Source organism: Crinia signifera, chromosome 19 (assembly GCF_055691185.1).
Source record: "Crinia signifera chromosome 19, ASM5569118v1, whole genome shotgun sequence".
Taxonomy (NCBI): Eukaryota; Metazoa; Chordata; class Amphibia; order Anura; family Myobatrachidae; genus Crinia; species Crinia signifera.
In genome coordinates this window covers 39,804,129-39,824,406 of record NC_139226.1, presented here as the reverse complement: position 1 = coordinate 39,824,406, position 20,278 = coordinate 39,804,129, and the positions used below count along the sequence as shown (strand labels likewise).

General features: G+C 45.3%; 1 protein-coding gene and 1 long non-coding RNA gene across 3 annotated transcripts in view; one reads left to right on the top strand and one right to left on the bottom strand.

The window, feature by feature from the left end:
* Positions 1-1,684: 1,684 nt before the first annotated feature.
* The window catches only part of IRF3 (interferon regulatory factor 3), a 34,823-nt gene continuing 16,229 nt past the window's right edge, over positions 1,685-20,278 (bottom strand). Inside the window, exons 7-10 of one of the 2 annotated variants that reach the window (XM_083162409.1) lie at positions 11,854-11,937; positions 5,227-5,589; positions 3,354-3,472; positions 1,685-2,691 (exon numbers count right to left, since the gene is read on the bottom strand). In XM_083162409.1, the coding sequence (XP_083018535.1) occupies positions 2,512-2,691; positions 3,354-3,472; positions 5,227-5,589; positions 11,854-11,937 (746 nt within the window). In that variant the 3' untranslated portion in view covers positions 1,685-2,511. Of the gene's footprint in view, positions 2,692-3,353; positions 3,473-5,226; positions 5,590-11,853; positions 11,943-20,278 lie in introns of both variants that reach the window. The other variant, XM_083162408.1, reaches the window with a different exon arrangement.
* The window catches only part of LOC146042423 (uncharacterized), a 38,673-nt gene continuing 27,277 nt past the window's right edge, over positions 8,883-20,278 (top strand). Inside the window, exon 1 of the long non-coding RNA XR_014463870.1 lies at positions 8,883-9,043. This is a non-coding gene — a long non-coding RNA (uncharacterized LOC146042423). The remainder of the gene's footprint in view (positions 9,044-20,278) is intronic.

Sequence of the window (20,278 nt, the reverse complement as noted above, 5' to 3'; positions counted from 1 at the left end):
CATACTTACAAGATGACGTTAGGTAACGGAATTTGGAGATTAGGTTTAGGCACTAGCAGGATGGGTTAGGGTCGGGGGTGGGGGTTAGATTGTGGGAAGGGTGGGTTAGGGGGGGCAGGGGGAGGGTAAGTATACTTATCTGACCCCTGCCAATATTCCCTTTTTCAGGATGCCAGCATTGGTATTCTGAGCACCGGCATTCTGAGCTCTGGTCATCTGTATGTATCCCGTTAGAAGAAATATTTCTAGTCAGTTGGGTAAAGTACATAAAAATGTAAAGACTGTAGAAGCCAGCTTGTCTGGATGAAAACAGCATAAACTCACCTGGCTATTGGCAGGAATCCTTAGCTTGCACACTGGATCTGGGCTCGGGGGTTCGGCTTGTTTTGATTGACGGGTGGCTGATTGATGGGGTGATGATCCTGCTTCCAGAAGATTCTGCCTCTTGCTTCAGGAATCGTTGCCCTCCCTCCCGCCCCAATTGTTAGTTGGAATTTGCTTTAAGATTTGCTTGCAGGTATCTGTTTAGTTGTTGTCGGCTTATTTGGTACGGCGGAAAGAACGGTAGTTTAAATTAGAGCCGTATTTACATTTAGCTGGTGGTTGATGTCGAGATGTGGGCATCACCGATCCAGGTGGGCCCACATCTGGACCTTAACAATCATTTACTTCGGATAGGGTAAATTGTTGCGGACATTTGTAGGTTAGGGCAGGTGGCCCAATTTTTTCTGGCTCGGGCAGAGTGGTGAGCTCTGCCTTAGTGATATGCGAGGTCAGGGGCAGAGGCAGAAGGTCAACCCCCTGACCTTAAGGGCAAGTGGCCCCTTGGAAAAGTACGCATAGAAATTGTGCCGTTGTCATGGACGCTGGCAGGTGGCCGGTCCTAGGCAAAAAAGGGCAGGAGGCCCTTGGATCCGGAGTTTATTATTTTTATTACTTTGTTATTTTTACCAGCGATGTGATTTATTGCATACCGTTCTTTGCCCGCCACCTTAGTTAGAGCAGGGACGTAAATTTCAGTTAGATTCAAATAGGCCGCCCCTGCTCAAAATAAATAAGCCGTCCCCTTTAAGCCCAATTCAGTTGTACGCGTCTTTATTTCTTAGATAAGTGGTGTGAGTGTGGATGAATGCCTATGTCTGTGTGGAGTTTATAGACTGGCAGTGGTAGTAATTCATCTAGGTGAAGACAAGGAAAGATTTAAGATTAGACTTGGGGGTGAATGGGAGGAGGTGGTTAGCAGAAAGAGGGAGGGAGGGGAGTTGTTGGAGTTATACAGAGCACATAGGAGAAAAAGGAGTAATCACAGTTATGAAAACAGAAGGAGGTCCATTGTAAGAGGCAGTAGCAAAAATTCATGGAGATTATCAGTACAGATTAAAGTATTCCAGGATGAGGGATGGGAGATCTGAGGAGATGATATGGGGTAGCCAGGAGGAGAAGCTACACAGAACTTGGTGGACTCAGACATGTAGGAAAGTAAAGAAGAAGTAGGAATAACTTTGACTGTACAGAAGGAGGAGTGGGCGGCCTGATTTTGCCATCAAGATGACCAATTAGGTCTACAGACAGAAGCCTCCAATGGAGAGGGCTGTTAGAGATGGTGGCAATTAGAGAATCACATATGGTGTATTGAGGTCAGGCTGTTGCATTGTTGCCATTCAAGATTAAAACGATTTCCAGGTTAAATCATTTAATAAACCATTTATTGACATTTATTCAGTAGACCATTTGATCGTAGCCTGTCCCAGTTCATTAAAGTGCACTTGTCATCTGTTCTGAGTATGTACAGCCACTTTATCTACCAGAGCCAGCCTATCAGTTTCCTATGAACTAGAGACACCAGTGAGGTATGAGGTAAAACCTAGCATGGTCAGGAAATTGCTGCATAGAACTATCATTACTGGTGATTGGCGAGAAAATATAAACATAACACATAATTACGCTATACAGAACAAATGTCTAACGACCAAAATGTTCAAAACTGTTCCGACATTTCCTAACATAACCCCACCCTCATACAAGCAGCATTATAGACTATAAAGATGTATTAAGCCTTGTGAAGTGGAAGGTGATAATGCACCAGCCAATCAGCTCATAGCTGTCATTTTCAAACACAGCTGATTGGCTGGTGCGTTATCATCTGCCCCATTGCTTGGAATATCAATCCAGCCAATGGTAAAGCAGAATTTGAAGATTATGCTGCAGGGATTTTGCACCTGGGTGAAATGGAACATTACTGCAATTTGAGCATAAATAAGGCCCTAAGTACCTATTTAAATTCATATGAAGCATGTACATAAGTGTAGTACAAGTGACGTGTCTCGGCCCAGATTCCTGCAGCAGCTTATCTGTAATCACAGCACAAATTAACACCAGGGATGCCGGGACTGTAGCACCCAAATTATCAGTCGTACATTTATCAGTCTATCATTTAAAATAATTTTTTTTGCTTCCGTATCATTAAAAATTCCCTTTGTGGGGTTTAAAAATGGCAGTTAGCAGAGATTATCAGGCATTGTAATCCCAGTCCATTCTTTCCTCAAAGTCCTTAAGAAAAGTCAGCAGATCACTTGAGCTGCGGAAGGAGAGAGAGTCAGAGATTTGCAGGTTGATGTCGCTGCTGCGTAGGGAGGACGCTCCAGTGCTGTAACTCAGCTGATGTAGCATTTCCATCGATACTGGTGTGATCTAGAAGCAACAAAAGCCGTTATGTACTCACGTTAAATACGCATAATCTGAATGTTAGAGCAAAAAAAAAGAAGAAAGAAACGGATAAAAAAAATAAAATAAAAATGAGTGCATACAGTATGGCCCTTATTCAGATTCACAGGCTTAGCAAGCGATGTTCTGCGACTGCGCATAGTCAGTTATGCGATGTTTAACTGCTGTGTTCAAGCAGCCACGCTGAATAGATAACTCGCTGACGCTGGCACACATCAGTGTGGGCAGGGGGATTCGCATACACAGACCCTGGCCTTGTCCAGAAGGGGGTGGAGGGAGGGTTACGTCCCCATTTCCTGGGTACGTAGCACCGATACAGCCCCACTGCCTCTGCACCCCCAACACTTCTGGAACCCGAGTTCTGTGTCCAAAGACACAGCATCGGATCACCATCGCAACCATCTGTCTCGATGTTTGCACTTCCTGTGCCAGGGTCAGGACCCTGAGGTATGGTGACATTTGTGATAGGCAGTAAGTAGCACCAGGCATGCCCACATTGGGGGTGGGGAGCAGAGACACGACAAGAAGAATTGCTGCCCCGTTCAAACTGTCACTAAAGGGCCAACCAAGTTCTAGTTAGTCCCTTGCTTGAGAGTACAGGTATCTATGATGCATATTGTGAGACTCACTTTCACCATGATAAATTTCTTCTTCCAGGATCTACCATCCGGCCAGAGTTCTCCCAAACACATATACATGGAATACTGCGGAGACTCCGTTCTCTTTTGTTCTATAAATTCAACCAGTTCTGAATAGAAGGAAATAATGAGAAACAAATTTACTAAGCAAAATACAGTAGGAATTGGCGTATTGGTATTCGGGCACGTATTTTTATTTTTTAATTTAGTATTTTGCGACCGTAACAACCTGTTGTATTCGTATTTTTACAAGAATATGAATTAATGCGCCATCGAAAGAATACGCCTTGAATTTTACATTACTCCAATGTCATTTTGAAATTTACTATCAAAACGTATACTAGTATATTCTAGTACAAGATGTAAAAAAAAGGACTCCACACGACATCGGAAAATACGAATCTCAACAATAAGACACCTTTGTAAATTATACTCCAGAATACGAATGTGTAAATGAAATACTCCACCAATAACAGTCGTATACAAAATACGAATACGAGATGTAGTCGTATTCTTAGTAAATTTTGCCCTGTGTGCACCTTTATATACACACCTCCTCTATATCTCGAAAAGGCTCTTTATCCTTTTGACCACAGAATCCCATATTTGCAGCTGCTGTCAACTTACACACAATTTACCAGGAAAGCTCAAGCTCCTCCCCCCTCTGCTGCCAGAAGTTTCCATTTTTTTGTGCCGTGTAAATGGCTTCTACTGTCTAAAGCTGGCCGTACATGAGAACAATTTCAGGCCATAATGCACCATTTTGACGGGTCATGTGTGTGTTTTTTTTTTTTTTAGGTGCACATCGTGAGGTGTTTATGTAAGATGTGCAGTCCTTTGGGTCGTGAGGTAGATTCTGTGATCCTATGTGCTGCACTTATGATCAGTCGTGATTTGGTGCAGATCGTGAGTGGGATTTTGCACATGCGATTGGTCGTTTAATGGATAATACAACCCGCTTCATTTGACTGGCATTGTCCTAAACACTCCCACCCCACCTCCTGTGGCGCAGAATCGTGATTTAAGAGGAGAGGGACACATTCTTGGAGCCAGTGGTGTAGCTAGGTGCCACAGAGCCCGGAGCACAGGCTCGTTTCGCGCCCCCTCCCCTCGATTTGTAGTAGGCGGGGCTCTTGCGCGGCAAAAATGGGGCGTGGCCTAACATTATACCACACACCGTAATGTCCGCTGCACATTTTAGCGAACGTTGTAATACCCGTTACACATAAAGCCACATACGGTTTGCCAATGCCACTGTTGGGATGCTGAACGCATTCCCCCATACACATATTTGACCCTTCACCCCCCACAGAATGTGTGAATAAATATGAACCATCAACATGGAAGATTTCCACCCTCATACTGGGAGGGTGTAGTCCGACTTCTGCATGTCGCATTTCTGCAGGTAAGCATAGACAACATATCCTATGAATGCTGCCTGACAGGTCGGGGAGGGAGCTACACATGAGGTGACCTGTGGGACAAATTTACTAAAATCCGGCCGCACCGTCTCAGCGAGCAGGGTATCGCCACCTTTGCCCAGCGTCCGCAACCGCCTCCCCTGTTCTCCATGCTGCTCCTCTGCCCCCAGCAGCATGTTGCAGCCGGGGATGTCCTTCCGGCTGCGGGGGGCGGAGGAGATGCCGAGGACGCCGCAGAGCCCAGGACGTGACGGAGGCCCCCCCGCAAGACAAAATACAGGTATCGCGGGGGTTCTCCTTCACCGCACAGCCAGCCGCATATGTTAGTACATATGCGCTGGCATCGCGGCGGCCGAGCGGAAATGTATATTAATACAGCCCACCCTAAATGACTACATTGTGTATACAAATATAATATGGAAGACTATGATTTTTGACCATACCGTTGACAAACTGATGAAAGTTGCACAGAATGGAATAGCCTCTTTTGTCTATCGGATTAGGTTCGTGTGTTGTTGGGGTGTCCGTCATACTCCAAAAGCTGTGGCACTTGCCCAGGCGCTTTGCACAGATGGATCCGTGTTGCACCTCCACCAGTGTCCCTTTCTCCAAGCTTTGTAGAATTGTTTTAATCGAAGCAGCCACCTTCTGGTCATTGATCATAGAAGGAGACGGCAGTATTACAGACTCTAAATGTTCTGGATTGCTTTGTGGTCTCGAAGTGATATGGAATCCATTCCGGTTTTTCACCAAAGTGTTCTTAACCAGGGTTCCACGGTAAAAAATCTCGACTTGAAATTGTGTTTCTGCAATGGAGAAGAAAAGGAAATGAATGAGCAACCAGATAGTGTTACTATGCAATTTCCAGTAATATTTGCTACCATATTACATTTAGGGCCAGATATACAGCTCAAGCTTCAAAAGTGATAAAATGGAGAGTGATAAACAACCAACCAATCAGCACCTGTCTGACATTTTTGAAACCCAGCCTGTGACATGGCGGGTAGGAGCTGATTGGGTGGCTGTTTATCACTCTCCATTTTATCACTTTTTGAAGCATAGAGCATCTGGTCCTCTGTCTCTTTCAGTATTTTTCATTTTCAGCTCAAGTTGTGTTTTTTTTCCCCTCTGTATTTTCACCCTCACCTCTGGCAATCTCTATGTTAAAAGACCACGACTCAAAATGCCTCAACACAATTAACCTTCATTTAGTTCTTTTTTATTTTTATTTTGTTTGTCAATTGCATGTAACGATTTTCTTCAAACATGTATATTTCAGTTGGTTTTTATCTTGTTGATTTATTTGGCATTTCGAGATTCAGGAAAAATTTCAAAAATAAAATGTTTTAGAAAAAAAAAAAAGACCACGATTCAACAACTTTATTTATGACAGCATTCCCATAAACAAATCAGTTTTTTTCCCCTGGATTCTTTTTTCTTTTAAAAAGTAGATTTTATTGAAGTTTGCAAATATAGCCAGAAACAGATCAGCGTATTAAACAGTAAAACACAAATTGCCAAGGAGAACGCAATGAATACCTGTGAAACTAAATATGATATAGAAAAAAAAAATATGTATATATAGATATAAGTGATATACTCCTCACCTCTGAGGTGAAGTACCGCCAGTGACCACTAGGTGCCACTTGATGAACCAAAATACTCCTAAACAGAAAGTGAATGCAAAATGATCTGTTTCAAGCTTGCTGGATATAGAGAGGGAACTGTGAAGACAGAGATTGGAGGTAGGTGCAGAAGGAAAGGAGTGGGGGGTGTTAGTAAGGACAATGTAAGGAATAAGGTGGAGAAGAGAAACATTGAGTAACTGTCCGATAGAGTGTATTTAAGAAAGAATGAAGCAGCATCAATTATGGGCCTCACGGTAGGAAGTCCAAGTGGACCAGACCCCAGCAAATTTATGTGCCTGTCCATTGAGACAGCTAGTGATGGAGTCCAAGTGATAGGCAAGCAAAGTTGGCCTCTTCGCCATAGACCCTCCACTATTTATCAGAAGCCTGAGGAAATATAAAAAAGGTGTATGTGGGGATAATGTATCACCACGAGGTGGCGCTGCTCCACTCAATAATAAGTAACAATGAGGCACTGTTTTATGAAGATATAAAGACTCTCACTTTTAATAAAAAATCATATAATACATCAATTAAAATGCGCATTTACATATAAAAAATATGTACACTCAAACAAAGACACACAAGACATACACCATATAACATATAAGGCATGGGCTGGCTATGAGGCTTATGGCTGTAATATTATTATAATGATGAGGCAATATCAACTTCTACATGAGCAATAGTTACCAGTTACCAGGAGATTGGCTCCAGGTGCTGGTCTCACCCCAAACAAGATGTCCAAGTCCACAGTGGGGTATTTGTAATCCAAGGTGCTGGCAACTGGTGTATAGTAGGGCTAGAGCGGGCTCCAATACGCGATTCTCCGCCTCCTTTCACTCGGCGGCTTCCTCAGCTTAGGACCAGCACCTGGAGCCAATCTCCCAGAGCAGGAAGTGAATACTATACTGCAATTCAACAGCAGATTGTGCTCGGATATATATATAAGACCCATATGGGACTGGTAACTATTGCTCATGTAGAAGTTGATATTGCCTCATCATAATAATAATATTACAGCCATAAGCCTCATAGCCAGCCCATGCCTTATATGTTATATGCGCATTTTAATTGATGTATTATATGATTTTTTATTAAAAGTGAGAGTCTTTATATCTTCATAAAACAGTGTCTCATTGTTACTTATTATTGAGTGGAGCAGCGCCACCTCGTGGTGATACGTTATCCCCACATACACCTTTTTTCTTTCTGTCCACAGAGGTGCACAATCTCTCTGTTTAGGTGGCAGCAGCCCCACTCAATTGTCCACTTATTCAGAATAGAGTCTGATCCCCTGGTCTAACAGCCAGCGCTACTGAGTGGTTTATCCACTCTCTTCTTTTGAGGAAATATAACATGTATATAAGTAGGGACTAAAGATCTGAATCAGACATAATGGCTGATCTGCAATCTTGCTGTTCTGTACGAGTAGACAGCGGCCGCCCAGATAGAAAGAAAGCCCGCCCCATGCAAATCTGTGAATTGTGAAAATATCCCTATTCGCCGTTCACCTGCAAATCCATATACAATTCACAAACCATCAAATGAGAGTTCCAGTCTATCGAAAAGTGAGTAAGTCTGACCCTTCCACAACTCTGCGACAAAGACAGGCTGACATCACAGACCCTCCCTTAAAATGTGTGGGCACGCCTGGTTTTATCTGACACTCTCAGAAACCAGTCGGTTATCAGCCCCAAACACCAAATCTATCCCGAAGATCAGAACTCTGGAAACACAAGACGTGTAACGTAGAGAAATTTAATGTAGCCCCCTACATACTAGCCAATCCCCACAGATATCGATTCCGGGTGTGAAAGGGAGCGCAAGTCATGCTGCGGCGTGACCGTCATTAACAAGGTCCTCCCTCATCTGAATATGCAGGATGAGAGAGGGGGTCGTTAACGAAGCATCGTTAACAATATCACTCAGAAAGCCAATTTACAATTTTACCTAGTGTGTATGGGACTTTAGTATAGATTGTCCCGGTTGTCCCACAAAGGAGTCATCAGTAGCCGGTTTACGATCAGCAAAAAGGTTCAGTTATAATAGTCCCAGATTAACTAAGAGGAATGGGGCAAGATGGGAGGGAGGGGCCTATATATGGGCTACATCCAGGACTTCCTGATTTGTTTCTTCAGGCTGCTACTAATGATTTATAAATCTGCACAGCGTGTGTCACATGCATTATAAATAGAAACTGAGAATAAAAATAAACCTTCTATTTTTAAACCTGCCAGATAAATCTCCAGACATGTATCATTTTTATAGTCAACATTATCAGAGATCTGGGTTTTCTCTGATACTTCACTGTTGGGAAATACTGTTGTCTTAGCACCGAAAAACATAAACATTCAGAGATCTGCAGCTCAGTTTCATGTATAAGCCAAGTTCTTATCTGCAAACAAGGCTAAATTAGATTTTCTCAGTGCTTTGGAGCACTTTTCCTAACACGGTCACATCCAATGGGACGACACTATGCTGGGATTTCCCTGACATGGTCACATCCAATTGGACCACATCACGCTGGGATATTCCTGACATGGTCACATCTGATGAGAACATACTAGCTTGGACTTTCCCAGACATGGTCACATTCGATGGGACCACATCATCCTGGACTTTCCCTAAGGTAACATCTGATAGGACCACACCAGCCTAGACTTTCTCTGACACAGTCACATCCGGTGCGACCACACCAGGCTGGGCTTTCCCTGACACGCTCACATCCAATGGGACCAATAGGACCACACCAGGCTGGGCTTTCCCTGACACGCTCGCATCCATTGGGACCACACTGTTCACGGCTTTCCCTGGCAGGGTCACATCTGATGCAACCACTCAAATGCCCACTGAGCCAGGGCCGGATTAACAATGGGCCTGATGGAGCTGTAGCTCCAGGACCACTCTCCAAATAGGCCCATTTTGTAGATGAGGGCCTGGGCTTTCCAACGAGCCTGGCCCCACGTCGCAACCCCCCCGGAAACCTGAGATACCGCCGGGCAAATCTGGAACATTTTCCCCATAGGATAACAGGGGACCCACTAATTCTGACCCCCACCCGTTTCCAACAGCTGCCAGTTCCCCCTCCTGCATCACAGAAGCTCAAGGTTGATCTCATTCAATCGCTGGGCCTTCAATCATCTGATACCAGGCTGGTCCATATGGGTTAATTGGTTCCGGAGATATTGCGGGTAAACCAATTTGTTCATTTCGGAAATATAATTTCATGGCTGTTCATGTTGATTGAGGGCAGATTTTGCTGGCCCAGATTCACGGGACCAAAATCATTCAAAGCCCACTCAAAAGTTCATTCAATATGATACTGGTCTCATGTAAATGGTTCAGTTGGTTCCAAAGATATAGCCAGTTGATGAAAGGGGGGGGGGGGGGTTCTCTCCCCCTCACACCAGAAAATGTAGAGACTAGGCTGGTGTAAAAGGGGCCAGCCCAGGAATGTCCTTGCATTAACCTGGGACCATATTCCTGGGTAAGTCTCTGCATGTTCTGGTGTAAAAAGGGTATTATTTCAAATAGCAACCCCCTGCTCTATGCCCGGCTGTCAATGGATGTCACTTCTGCCCAGCGGCTGTCCTCCAGTTACCGCGAGCATGTATTCCCCCTTGACAGTGAGTATGTAATCCCACATGGCAACGAGCATGGAGCCCCTGGCAATGAGCATGGAACCACCAGGCAATGAGCATGTAGGTAAGCAGCACTTATGTAGCATAATTTTTTATATGGATTATGGTTTTTGGCATAATACGTAATGAACATTATGGTGTGTGGCTTAACATGTAATGGGCATTTTTGGTGTCAATTTTTAATGCGCGCCTTTGGCACGCAATGCCCCTGTTTATGAAGCATATTGTGAATTTTTGCTCAATCCGTTTGGTAAAGTGTGTATTTTGGCTCAATCCATGTGGCAAAATGTGAATTTTGCCTTAATCTGTGTGGCATAAGGTGAATTTTGACTCAATCTGTGTGCCATAGTGTGTATTTTGGCTCATTCCATGCGGCATTATGTGTAAGAGGCAAGTACAGTATAAGGGGGTTACTACTGTGTTGCATGATTTGTATAAGGGGTATACAGTATGGTGCGGTAAACTTAGGTGACCACATAAAAGGTGCTGAAATGTTGTCTACCAAGTTTCGGCTTTTAGTATTTTTTTTTTATGACTGGAGTGCTGCCGCCTCACCCCGCAAGTATTTTAGGACATCAGCGTCCTGCGGGTGCACCTTTGGGGGGCACCTGGCAATATATGGTGCTGTGTGCCCTCCGGTATATCTGCAGCTTCTATTTTCCCTCTTTTCTGTGCCAGGCCCTTGCATATGCAAGCCTCTTTGCCATTTTCCACCCTATACTAAACCCTCTGCATTTTTCCTATGCCAGCCCCCTGCCTTTTCCAGGTATATATAATTATTTGAAAGTATTTACACAAATAGAGACACACCCATGAGCACACCACCCAAACAGAGGTCACGCCCCCCACATTATTAGGTGCTGGCCACAACCCCTATTATTGCTCATAAGAGCCCCTTGATAATTTTCAGCGCCAGGCCCATTTAGACCTTAATCTGGCTCTGCACTGAGCAGCTGCTGGAAGGTAATCTTACATCAGCTGTCACTCTCGGTGGAACCACCTGGCCCATCTACCTGCTTTATCACTCCACCAGTGCCTGCCGTGCATCCAGTCACTGCTGATTGGGCAGCCCGGCTGCACCCTCCTCCCACAGCAGCAGAGATTAGCAGCCACTGTGGAAATGTAATCAAGCAGCCCCGACCTTCCCTGTTCACACCTGGCTGCTGCAGAGAGGAGCAGCTGCTGGCAAAATGTAAAGTCATTTTGTTCGCATGTTATGATCATCGATTGTCATATATATATAGATCATCGATTTAAAAAAAAAAATCCAATGTGTAACTTTTTTTTTATCTGTAAATAATGGTTATGTATTCAAAAGTGTTCTTTACTTAAAAATAAAATTAAAAACATTAAAGAAAATTAATGTCCCCTGGCTCCAAATCTATGAGAAACTGCTAGCAAGGTAACAGAAACAAGAAAATGTAAGGGTGCATACACACTGTACAATTTTTTTGACCAATTTGGTTGAAAGACATTTCCATTGAACCCCGTGTCCTGGACTAAAGATGTTGACGAAAAATATTGACGACAGACGAAAGAAGAAAGATCTAGCTACAGTTTATAGGCTCTTTTTGAAAGATATTCAAATTGAGCTGCATGCACAGTTGACAAACAATCTTGATGAACAACTGGCGGGTGTGCGCATCGTCATTCGTCGTTTGTTTGTTGACAATATCTTTTGACAACATCTTTCGTCCAGGACACTGGGTTCAATGGAAATGTCTTTCAACCAAATAGGTCAAAAAAATTGTACAGTGTGTATGCACCTTAACAAGTAGAAAAAGAACTCTTTCCTTACCAAATGTGTTGCTAGGGAAGTACTGTTCCGTAATGATGTTCTGTAGCGTTTCCTGCTCACAAAGTGCTACGGCTTCAGCTTGTCCTTCAAAAATAAGAATTGGACACTTAAGTCATTTTTATTATTATAATTATTATAATAATTTATTTATATAGCGCCACAAGGGACTGTGGCGCAATTTAAATATATATATTAAAAAGTTTATAAACAAGTACACAAAACAAGAAAATAATGACTTTACAGTTGAAGTGTAGGACAAGTACAGCGTATATAAATATGGCTACATCAGCAGACAATACTAAAATAAGTACAGTATTAGGGTGGCGTAAAACCGAAGCATTAGATGCCATCGAAGAAAGTATGGAGATGATTTAGCCCTTCTGCTCAATGGGAGGTTTCTGTCCTCCCTGAGCTTGCCTTGGGACGGGATACGGTCATTTGGCCTACAACAAGAAGAACCGACATGTGCCGACAGGTGGTATTTCATGCCCTACCATCCACTAGGGCATGGCAGGAGAATAAAATAGTGTGCCGAGCGTATCAAAACACAGAGTCCGAAGCATGGCGAGCGCAGCGAGTCATGCCAGGGGACGCAGTGCACTTTAACCTGTGTCGACATTCGGGTAAAAAAACAGTGAAAAATCCTATGTCAACCTTTTGACTGTCGACCTTGCCCATGTCAATCGAATGCTTGTGTCGACCTAATAACCCTGTTGACCTAACCCATGTCGACCTAGACCCATGTCGACCTTTCTGCATGTCAACCTAATGGTATCGACCCAATGATTGTCGACCAACTTGTTGTAGACCTATTGATCCCTACCCCTTGGGACACCCGCATTACTGTTTGACATGTGTACCACCCCAGTCAGACTCCTCACCTGACACTGTCCCTGGAGTAAGTATTATTAAACTAATGAAACATTAGGGTAAATATAATGTTACATTAAGGGTGGTATTCAATTTCGGATGCTATTTCCGACAGGGGAAATAACGTCCAGCACCTGTTCAATGCTGCCATTTCCGACAGCATTGAAGGCGGATTTCGACACAACAGATCTGGCTTTAAAACAAGTCAGGTCTGTTTTGTCATAAACTGCCATGGATTGTGGAATTCACGGCCGCTTCTAGACAATCCATGGCCGTTTTCGCAGACATGCCCTCTTTTCGCTACTTGACAAGCGGAACATTGGGGCAGATGTATTAAGCCTTAACAAGAGATAAATTCAGGGGTGATAAGGAGAGATAAACGTCCAGCCAATCACCTCCTTACTGACTTTTTTCAAACACAGCCTGTAACATGGCAGTTAGGATTTGATTGGCTGGACATTTATCTCTCCTTATCACCCTTGCATTTATCTCTTGTTAAAGCTTAATACATCTGCCCCAATGAATCCCCCCTTTCAAGTCTCAAGTTCTTCAGGCTGCTACTAATGATTTATAAATCTGCACAGCGTGTGTCACATGCATTATAAATAGAAACTGAGAATAAAAATAAACTTTCTATTTTTAAACCTGACAGATAAATCTCCAGGCCTGTATCATTTTTATAGTCAACATTATCAGAGATCTGGGTTTTCTCTGATACGTCACTGTTGGGAAATACTGTTGTCTTAGTCCCGAAAAACATAACCATTTAGACACCTGCAGTTCGGTTTAGATATAAGCCAATCATAGATACACAATTTACCTATAAGGGGATTATCTCATCAGATCATAATATCACTGGCTGTAATTCAACAAGCATTTTTCAGCTAGATTTTCATGTGATTTTAACACACTCATTTCCTTTCTATAGAGCTCACTAAGTGTATATGTCTGTATGTTGGTGCTTTTACCTCTATTTTTCATTGTAACTGTGATTCCCACATAGTAATACTGGGAACATTAATGATAAAACCAATAAAAGTGATATTTTAATATCTTTCGATTATTAGTGCGTTCCCCACCAAACAGCTCTTTTCTCTTCATCTTAGAATTACTGCAAACAAGGCTAAATTCGATTTTCTCAGTGTTTTGGAGCACTTTTCCTAACACGGTCACATCCAATGGGACGACACTATGCTGGGATTTTCCTGACATGGTCACATCTGATGAGAACATACTAGCTTGGACTTTCCCTGATATGGTCAAATTTGATTGGGCCACACCATCCTGGACTTTCCCTAAGGTCACATCTGATAGGACCACACAGCCTAGATTGACACGCTTGCATGCAATGGGACCACACCAGGCTGGGCTTTCTTGTCATTGTTGCGCTTGCACCATCGGCCACCGTGTATGAGTGATATATCTGTGAACGGGAAACGGTCATCTGTCAGACCAGACTTAGGTCTACAGTCATTAGGTCGACCCCGGAAGGTCGACTGTCCCCAAGGTCGACAGGGTTAAAGGTCGACATGGCTCAAGGTCGACATGGGCCAATGACGACATGGTTTTAGGTCGACAGTCATTAGGTCGACATGAGTTTTTCACTGTTTTTTGAGCCGACATGTGCCGACAGGCGGTATTTCATGCCCTACCATCCACTAGGGCGTGGTGGGAGAATAAAATAGTGTGCCGAGCGCAGCGAGGCACCGTGCCCGAAGCATTGTGAGCGAAGCGAGCGATGCGAGGGGCTGCGGTTCGACTCCAACTGTGTCCATGTCGACTGTGCCGACATTCAGATAAAAAACAGTGAAAAACTCATGACCTAATGACTGTCGACCTAAAACCATGTCGACCATGGCCCATGTCGACCTTAAGTCATGTCGACCTTGAGCCATGTCGACCTTGAGCCATGTCGACCTTGGGGACAGTCGACCTTCCGGGGTCGACCTAATGACTGTAGACCTAAGTCTGTTCTGACAGATGTACCGCTTCCCTGTGAACAATGTTGTTCACAGATATATAGCGTCGGCTCTGCAACGCAGCTGATGCCCGATATTTCTAGAAACATATCGGCGCATCGTGCTGTGTGTACGGGCGATCCGTTGACCGCCTGCCTGTACAGCCCTGCCGGGAACCGCATGGATCGGGCAGTGTGAATGGAGAACACGCTGCCTGATCCATCTGTAGATATATCTGCAGATCAATTGATCTGCCGATATATTTACCAGTGTGTACCCAGCTTTAATTACTAATAACATTGGGCCTAATTTAGACCTCATTGCAGGAACAATTTGTTCTCAAAATGGGCACAACCATGCTGCACTGTAGGTGGGGCAGAACTAACATGTGCAGAGAGAGTTAGATTTGGGTGAGTTCTTTTTTTTTATGTGCAGGGTAAATACTGGCTGCTTTATTTTTACACTGCAATTTAGATTTCAGTTTGAACACACCCCACCCAAATCTAACTCTCTCTCACACGTTACATCTGCCCCATATGCAGTGCAGCATGGTTTTGGCCATTTTAAGAACAAATTTGTGCTGCGACCGGTTCTGCATTATGCCCATTATCCAAATAATAAGTGATAGTATATTTACTTGTGTAGTGTCTTATATGCGCAACGTGATCACATGATATGGGGGGGGGGGTACTTTTTACCGTGGCCCGGGCCTACTGGAGGGGCCTCCCCCTTTGCAGGAGATCACTGCCCAGTGCCGTGTGCTGAGCTGGGGAGAGAGAGACAACTGCAGCTGTCATCTCTCTCCCTATTGTTTTTTTTTTTTCACTGGGAAGTGGCCTCGCCCCCTCCGGAGCCTCCTCTGCCTGGTAGCCACGCCCCTCCTTAATTTACCAGGGCCCGGCCGAGCTATTGACGCCCCTGACAAATGGCCCTTATTCTGATTGACGCGGACTTTACCGCATTCTTACGGATCGCGTCTTTTCGCCGTCTGCGCATGCGTGGAGAACGCAACGCGCATGTGCCACGCCTAGACTCCGTACCAGTTCGGCAAAATCCCGTCCAAAACTGTTGCCCGCAATCAGTCGGGAAATATGGGCGTATTATGGGCGTCATGCGGAATGGCACATGGGCGTAGTTTCAAAGTGGGCAAAACGGGGCGGAAACATGGGCGGACACGGGGGAGTACACTTATGTTGGGGGGCGTACATTCGGAAACCACTCCGAATGCACGCGATCAAAAAGGGCAGAAATGTGCGGTGTCCACAAGTGTACTATTGCTTTGCGTACACCACTCGTTCATGCGGTAGGCGAACGTACGCCTAATGACTACAACCATTAACACCTGAACCCAATAGAATCTACTCCTTTACTCATTACTCACTAATAGGACGCTTGTCAGTGCTTTAATTGAAACCATTGCTGCTTCAAGGAACCCGTACTAAACACCCACATATGCTGTACTTGTCAGACACTTTCAAACTGCTAACAATGGACATGACAGAATATTAATACTAGCAATACCCATGTGTATTTGACATGTACTCATGAAACCACACATTTTGGGTAAAGTAAACACATTTATTTATATTCATGTCACAGTCAATGGCAGTGTGATGCAATGACCATAAAATAATACATACAAACAATAAACAACATGGCAGGAATGCCGCAAAATAAATAATAATACAAAACAAATATAATTGCACACAGATGGACTCCAGCACCTCCTATGTGCCACTGCACATGCAGCCAGTGGGAAATGATGAGGCTGCTGGCCCTTCTACAGCAGGGCAAGCTGCACCTGACCATTCAACAGCAGGGCACCCTACACCTGGCCCTTCTGCAGCAGGCCAACCTGCAGCTGGCTCATATGCACCATCAGCAGAATCATTTGGAACACAACCGGGGACTTCACAAGATAGTACCATGGCCATCACTTCAAGTACAGCTGACAGTAATGCCAGGCAAAAGAGGGCAACAGGGGAACCACAAAGGACATATGAAGCAAGGCCTCAGCTGGTTCCCCTCAGCACGTGATTGGACACAAGAAGCTGACACACACAGCACAATGGAAGATTTGGGAACACATAACGGCAGAGATTAATGCAGCCACAAGTTCATTTCCGACCACGTTTGGCCTTGGTAGGCTCCTTGGCCTGTGCAGCAGCTCTTCGGGGACGGCCAGATGCTGGGGCAGGTGGAGCAGATGATGTGGAGGGGTTGGCTGGTCTACCCCTCCTGCCAGCAGGGAGTGTTGCCGCTGGTAATGCACCAGAAACGGATGCCATTAGGACCCTGTTGCTGGTAACCAGCTCCACCATAAGCTCATTATGGTGGAGGAGGAGATCATTTTGGCGGGTGGCTTGCTCGGCCAGCACCTGAGCACTTGCAGCCATGGCCTGCATGCTCGCAGCCATGGACTGCTGGGTGCTGACCAAGCTCGCCAGGATCTCCTCGGTCCTACGCACCCGTTCTGATGCCAAGTCTCCCTGCTGGTTGATGTCCCCAAGCACCTCGGCCAAGGCGGCCAAATCGGCTTGGCCCGATGCCTGCTGCTGCACAGGCCTACCTCTGGGGCCAGGTGGCACGGACTCCTCCACCTCCTGAACAGAGTCGTCACCAAGCGGTGGGGTGTCTGTGGGCAAAGATAAACACAATTAGGAGACATTCTACGATAATTACTTGCACAAGTTTATGGCATGACCAATATTTACCTTCCAGAAAAGACGCAAACACTTCAGCTGGGGCCTCGCTATCCATAGTGCTCACCCCCCGGATCTCCTCAACTGATATGCAGCTCTCGGCCATCACCTCCAGGGGGGTGAGCTCTAGCCCTGATGGCATGGGGCCGGCCCCAGATGTCTGGCTGTGGTCCCACCGCTTGGTCAGCTTCCTCTTCAGGTTGGTTTTGAAGTCCTGCCACCTGCAATGTAAGTTGACATATTAATACATGTCACTCCCAATGTTAGCTGTTGCAGCCATTGCTCTGTGCTACATATTACAACATGTGATTATTGTCCCATATATAATATTACATGCAACTATGATATCAACCGTTACAATACACATTCACAATCACCCTACTCTAACTCACAATGAAATTACATGGCAATAATGTATGTGTATCGTAACAACCTCACGGGCCATTTGCTAAATGCATCTAAGCATCAATTCAATCATTACTTGGCTATTACTGGCCACATGTATCACAAAACAACTTGCCTCTTCTTCACATGGTCCGTCTCACGAACTTGTGGCGCTACTTCATTAATCTCTGCCGTTATCTGTTCCCAAATCTTCCATCTGCGTGTGTGTGTCAGCCTCTCGGATGGACACTCTATCCAATCACGTGCTCGGGGAACCAGGATGGCCAGCTCCTGTGCTTCATATGCCTTATTTTTTTTGGGTGGTTCCGCTGTTGCACTGGCTCGCCCCTTGCCACGTCCCTGGCCACGCCCCCTGGCACCAGTCGCTGCACTTGAAGTGCTGGCCATGGTACTACCTTGTGAAGTCCCCTGTTGTGTTCCAAACAATTCTGCTGATGGTGGATATGAGCCAGCTGCAGGTTGGCCTGCTGCAGAAGGGCCAGGTGTAGGTTGCCCTGCTGTAGAATGGTCAGGTGCAGGTTCCCCTGCTGGAGAAGGGCCAGCAGCCTCCTCATTACCCACTGCCCGCATGTGCAGTGGCACATAGGTGGTGCTGGAGTCCATCTGGTCAAATAGTTGCTGCAGCACTGGGTCCACCTCTGGTTGGGATCCAGACATGTTAGCAACAACATTGTCACCTTCTAATACACCTTTATATACTGTTTGTGTAATCTGTTTGGCGGACATCAGCGGCAGCTGCGTTCCGTGCGTGAGCGTACGTCGCTGGTTTTTCGCGCCGCATACGGTGGCGGAAATTCCATTGTGTAAAACCTGGCGAAAGTTCGACATGAAATACTGGTCACCAATGCTAACATTGCATAGAATCTTCTGATACACCTGTGACTATTGCTCAATACACATGCTATTTGCTAGCATGACATGACATTTCATTCATGACTACTGTGGTATTGTGGCGTTTTAGTGCAAGCTAAAAGTAGCCCATTCCCTTAGAGAATCCAGGCCACAAGTCATGCAATACTCATCTCTACTGTTATAGACCACACATGTGAGAGCCCTATAAATAATGTCTTCCTGCTAGAATCATTTGTCTTCAGATCTGGACTTGTCAGGGTCTAAGGTAAGCTCTTCCATGCTCCTTGTAGATATGATATCCATTAACAATGTAAGTGTATGAATGTATGCACTATTGCCTCACTGACTACAGATTGTTGGGCCAGCAAAGTGGTGTATTATTATTGCAACATGTCACATGTTCACTATTTCACTCACAGGGCTTAAACCTGTGTGGGTTCATCTATTGCAGGACAACATGTCCCAGCAATAGATGAAATGTGTCATAGTACATGATGTCGGCAAAAAATGCTGACACCTTTATCTGTGTGTTTTGGACGGTGTGTATTGAGTTCATATTATTGTGTCATCATTAGAGAGTCAAATGGATCTGCGGGATTTCATGGGGCGCCCATCTATTGTACGTATTGAAGGCTACAAATCTATTTGTAGTGGGATATGGCCATTATGTGCATAGGTGCATCAGTATTTATGTTCATTTCTTTATAGGTTGCTGAAGCTATTATGCGCTACATGGAGAGGAGGCTAAGGGCACTTGCGGCTCTCCCCACTCGTCGGCCAAGGAGGCCAGGACGTGCTAGAATCTATCGCACACGGGTGACTCTGTTTGCTATGCCCGATGATGAGGTACTTACTAGGTACCGGTTACCGCCACATGTCATTCTGGATCTGCTCACCTTAATTCAGAGCGATCTGGAACCTCTACACGGGATCACGACAGCAATTCCGCCTCACACACAGCTGCTGGCGGTGTTGCATTTCTGCGCCTCAGGATCATTCCAACAAGTAGTGGCAGTACTTGCTGGAATATCTCAGCCGGCCTTCTGCCGAATCCTGAGGCGTGTGACGTCGGCCATGTTCAGGCGCAAGGGGCACTTCATGGCCATGACATTTGCCACCGAGACCCTGCGCAGAAGCCAGCAGGCCTTCCATCAAATTGCTGGCTTCCCTAATGTGATAGGGGCTGTGGATGGCACCCATGTACCATTTGTGCCTCCATCTCGAAGTGAGAAGATATATAGGAACCGCAAATTGTTCCACTCACTGAACGTGATGGTGGTATGTGGCCCATCCATGGAGATTCTCGCCTTCAACTCGAAGTTTCCCGGAAGTGCCCATGACTCTCATGTCATCCGACAAACCGGGATATGGCATAGACTCCAAGAGCTGGAAGGCCGTGATGCGTGGGTTCTGGGTGACTCCGGTTACCCATGTACGCCCTGGCTACTTACGCCGTACAGCTACCCAGCACCGGGCCCACAGGAGGCATTCAATCGGGCGCATGTTGCCACCAGGCAAGTGGTGGAGCGCTCAATTGGCCTTTTAAAAGGTCGATTTAGAGTGCTCCACCGCACTGGTGGTGACTTACAATATGCGCCTGAAATGGTGTCGAGGATCGTGGGCCTGTGTATATTTTTC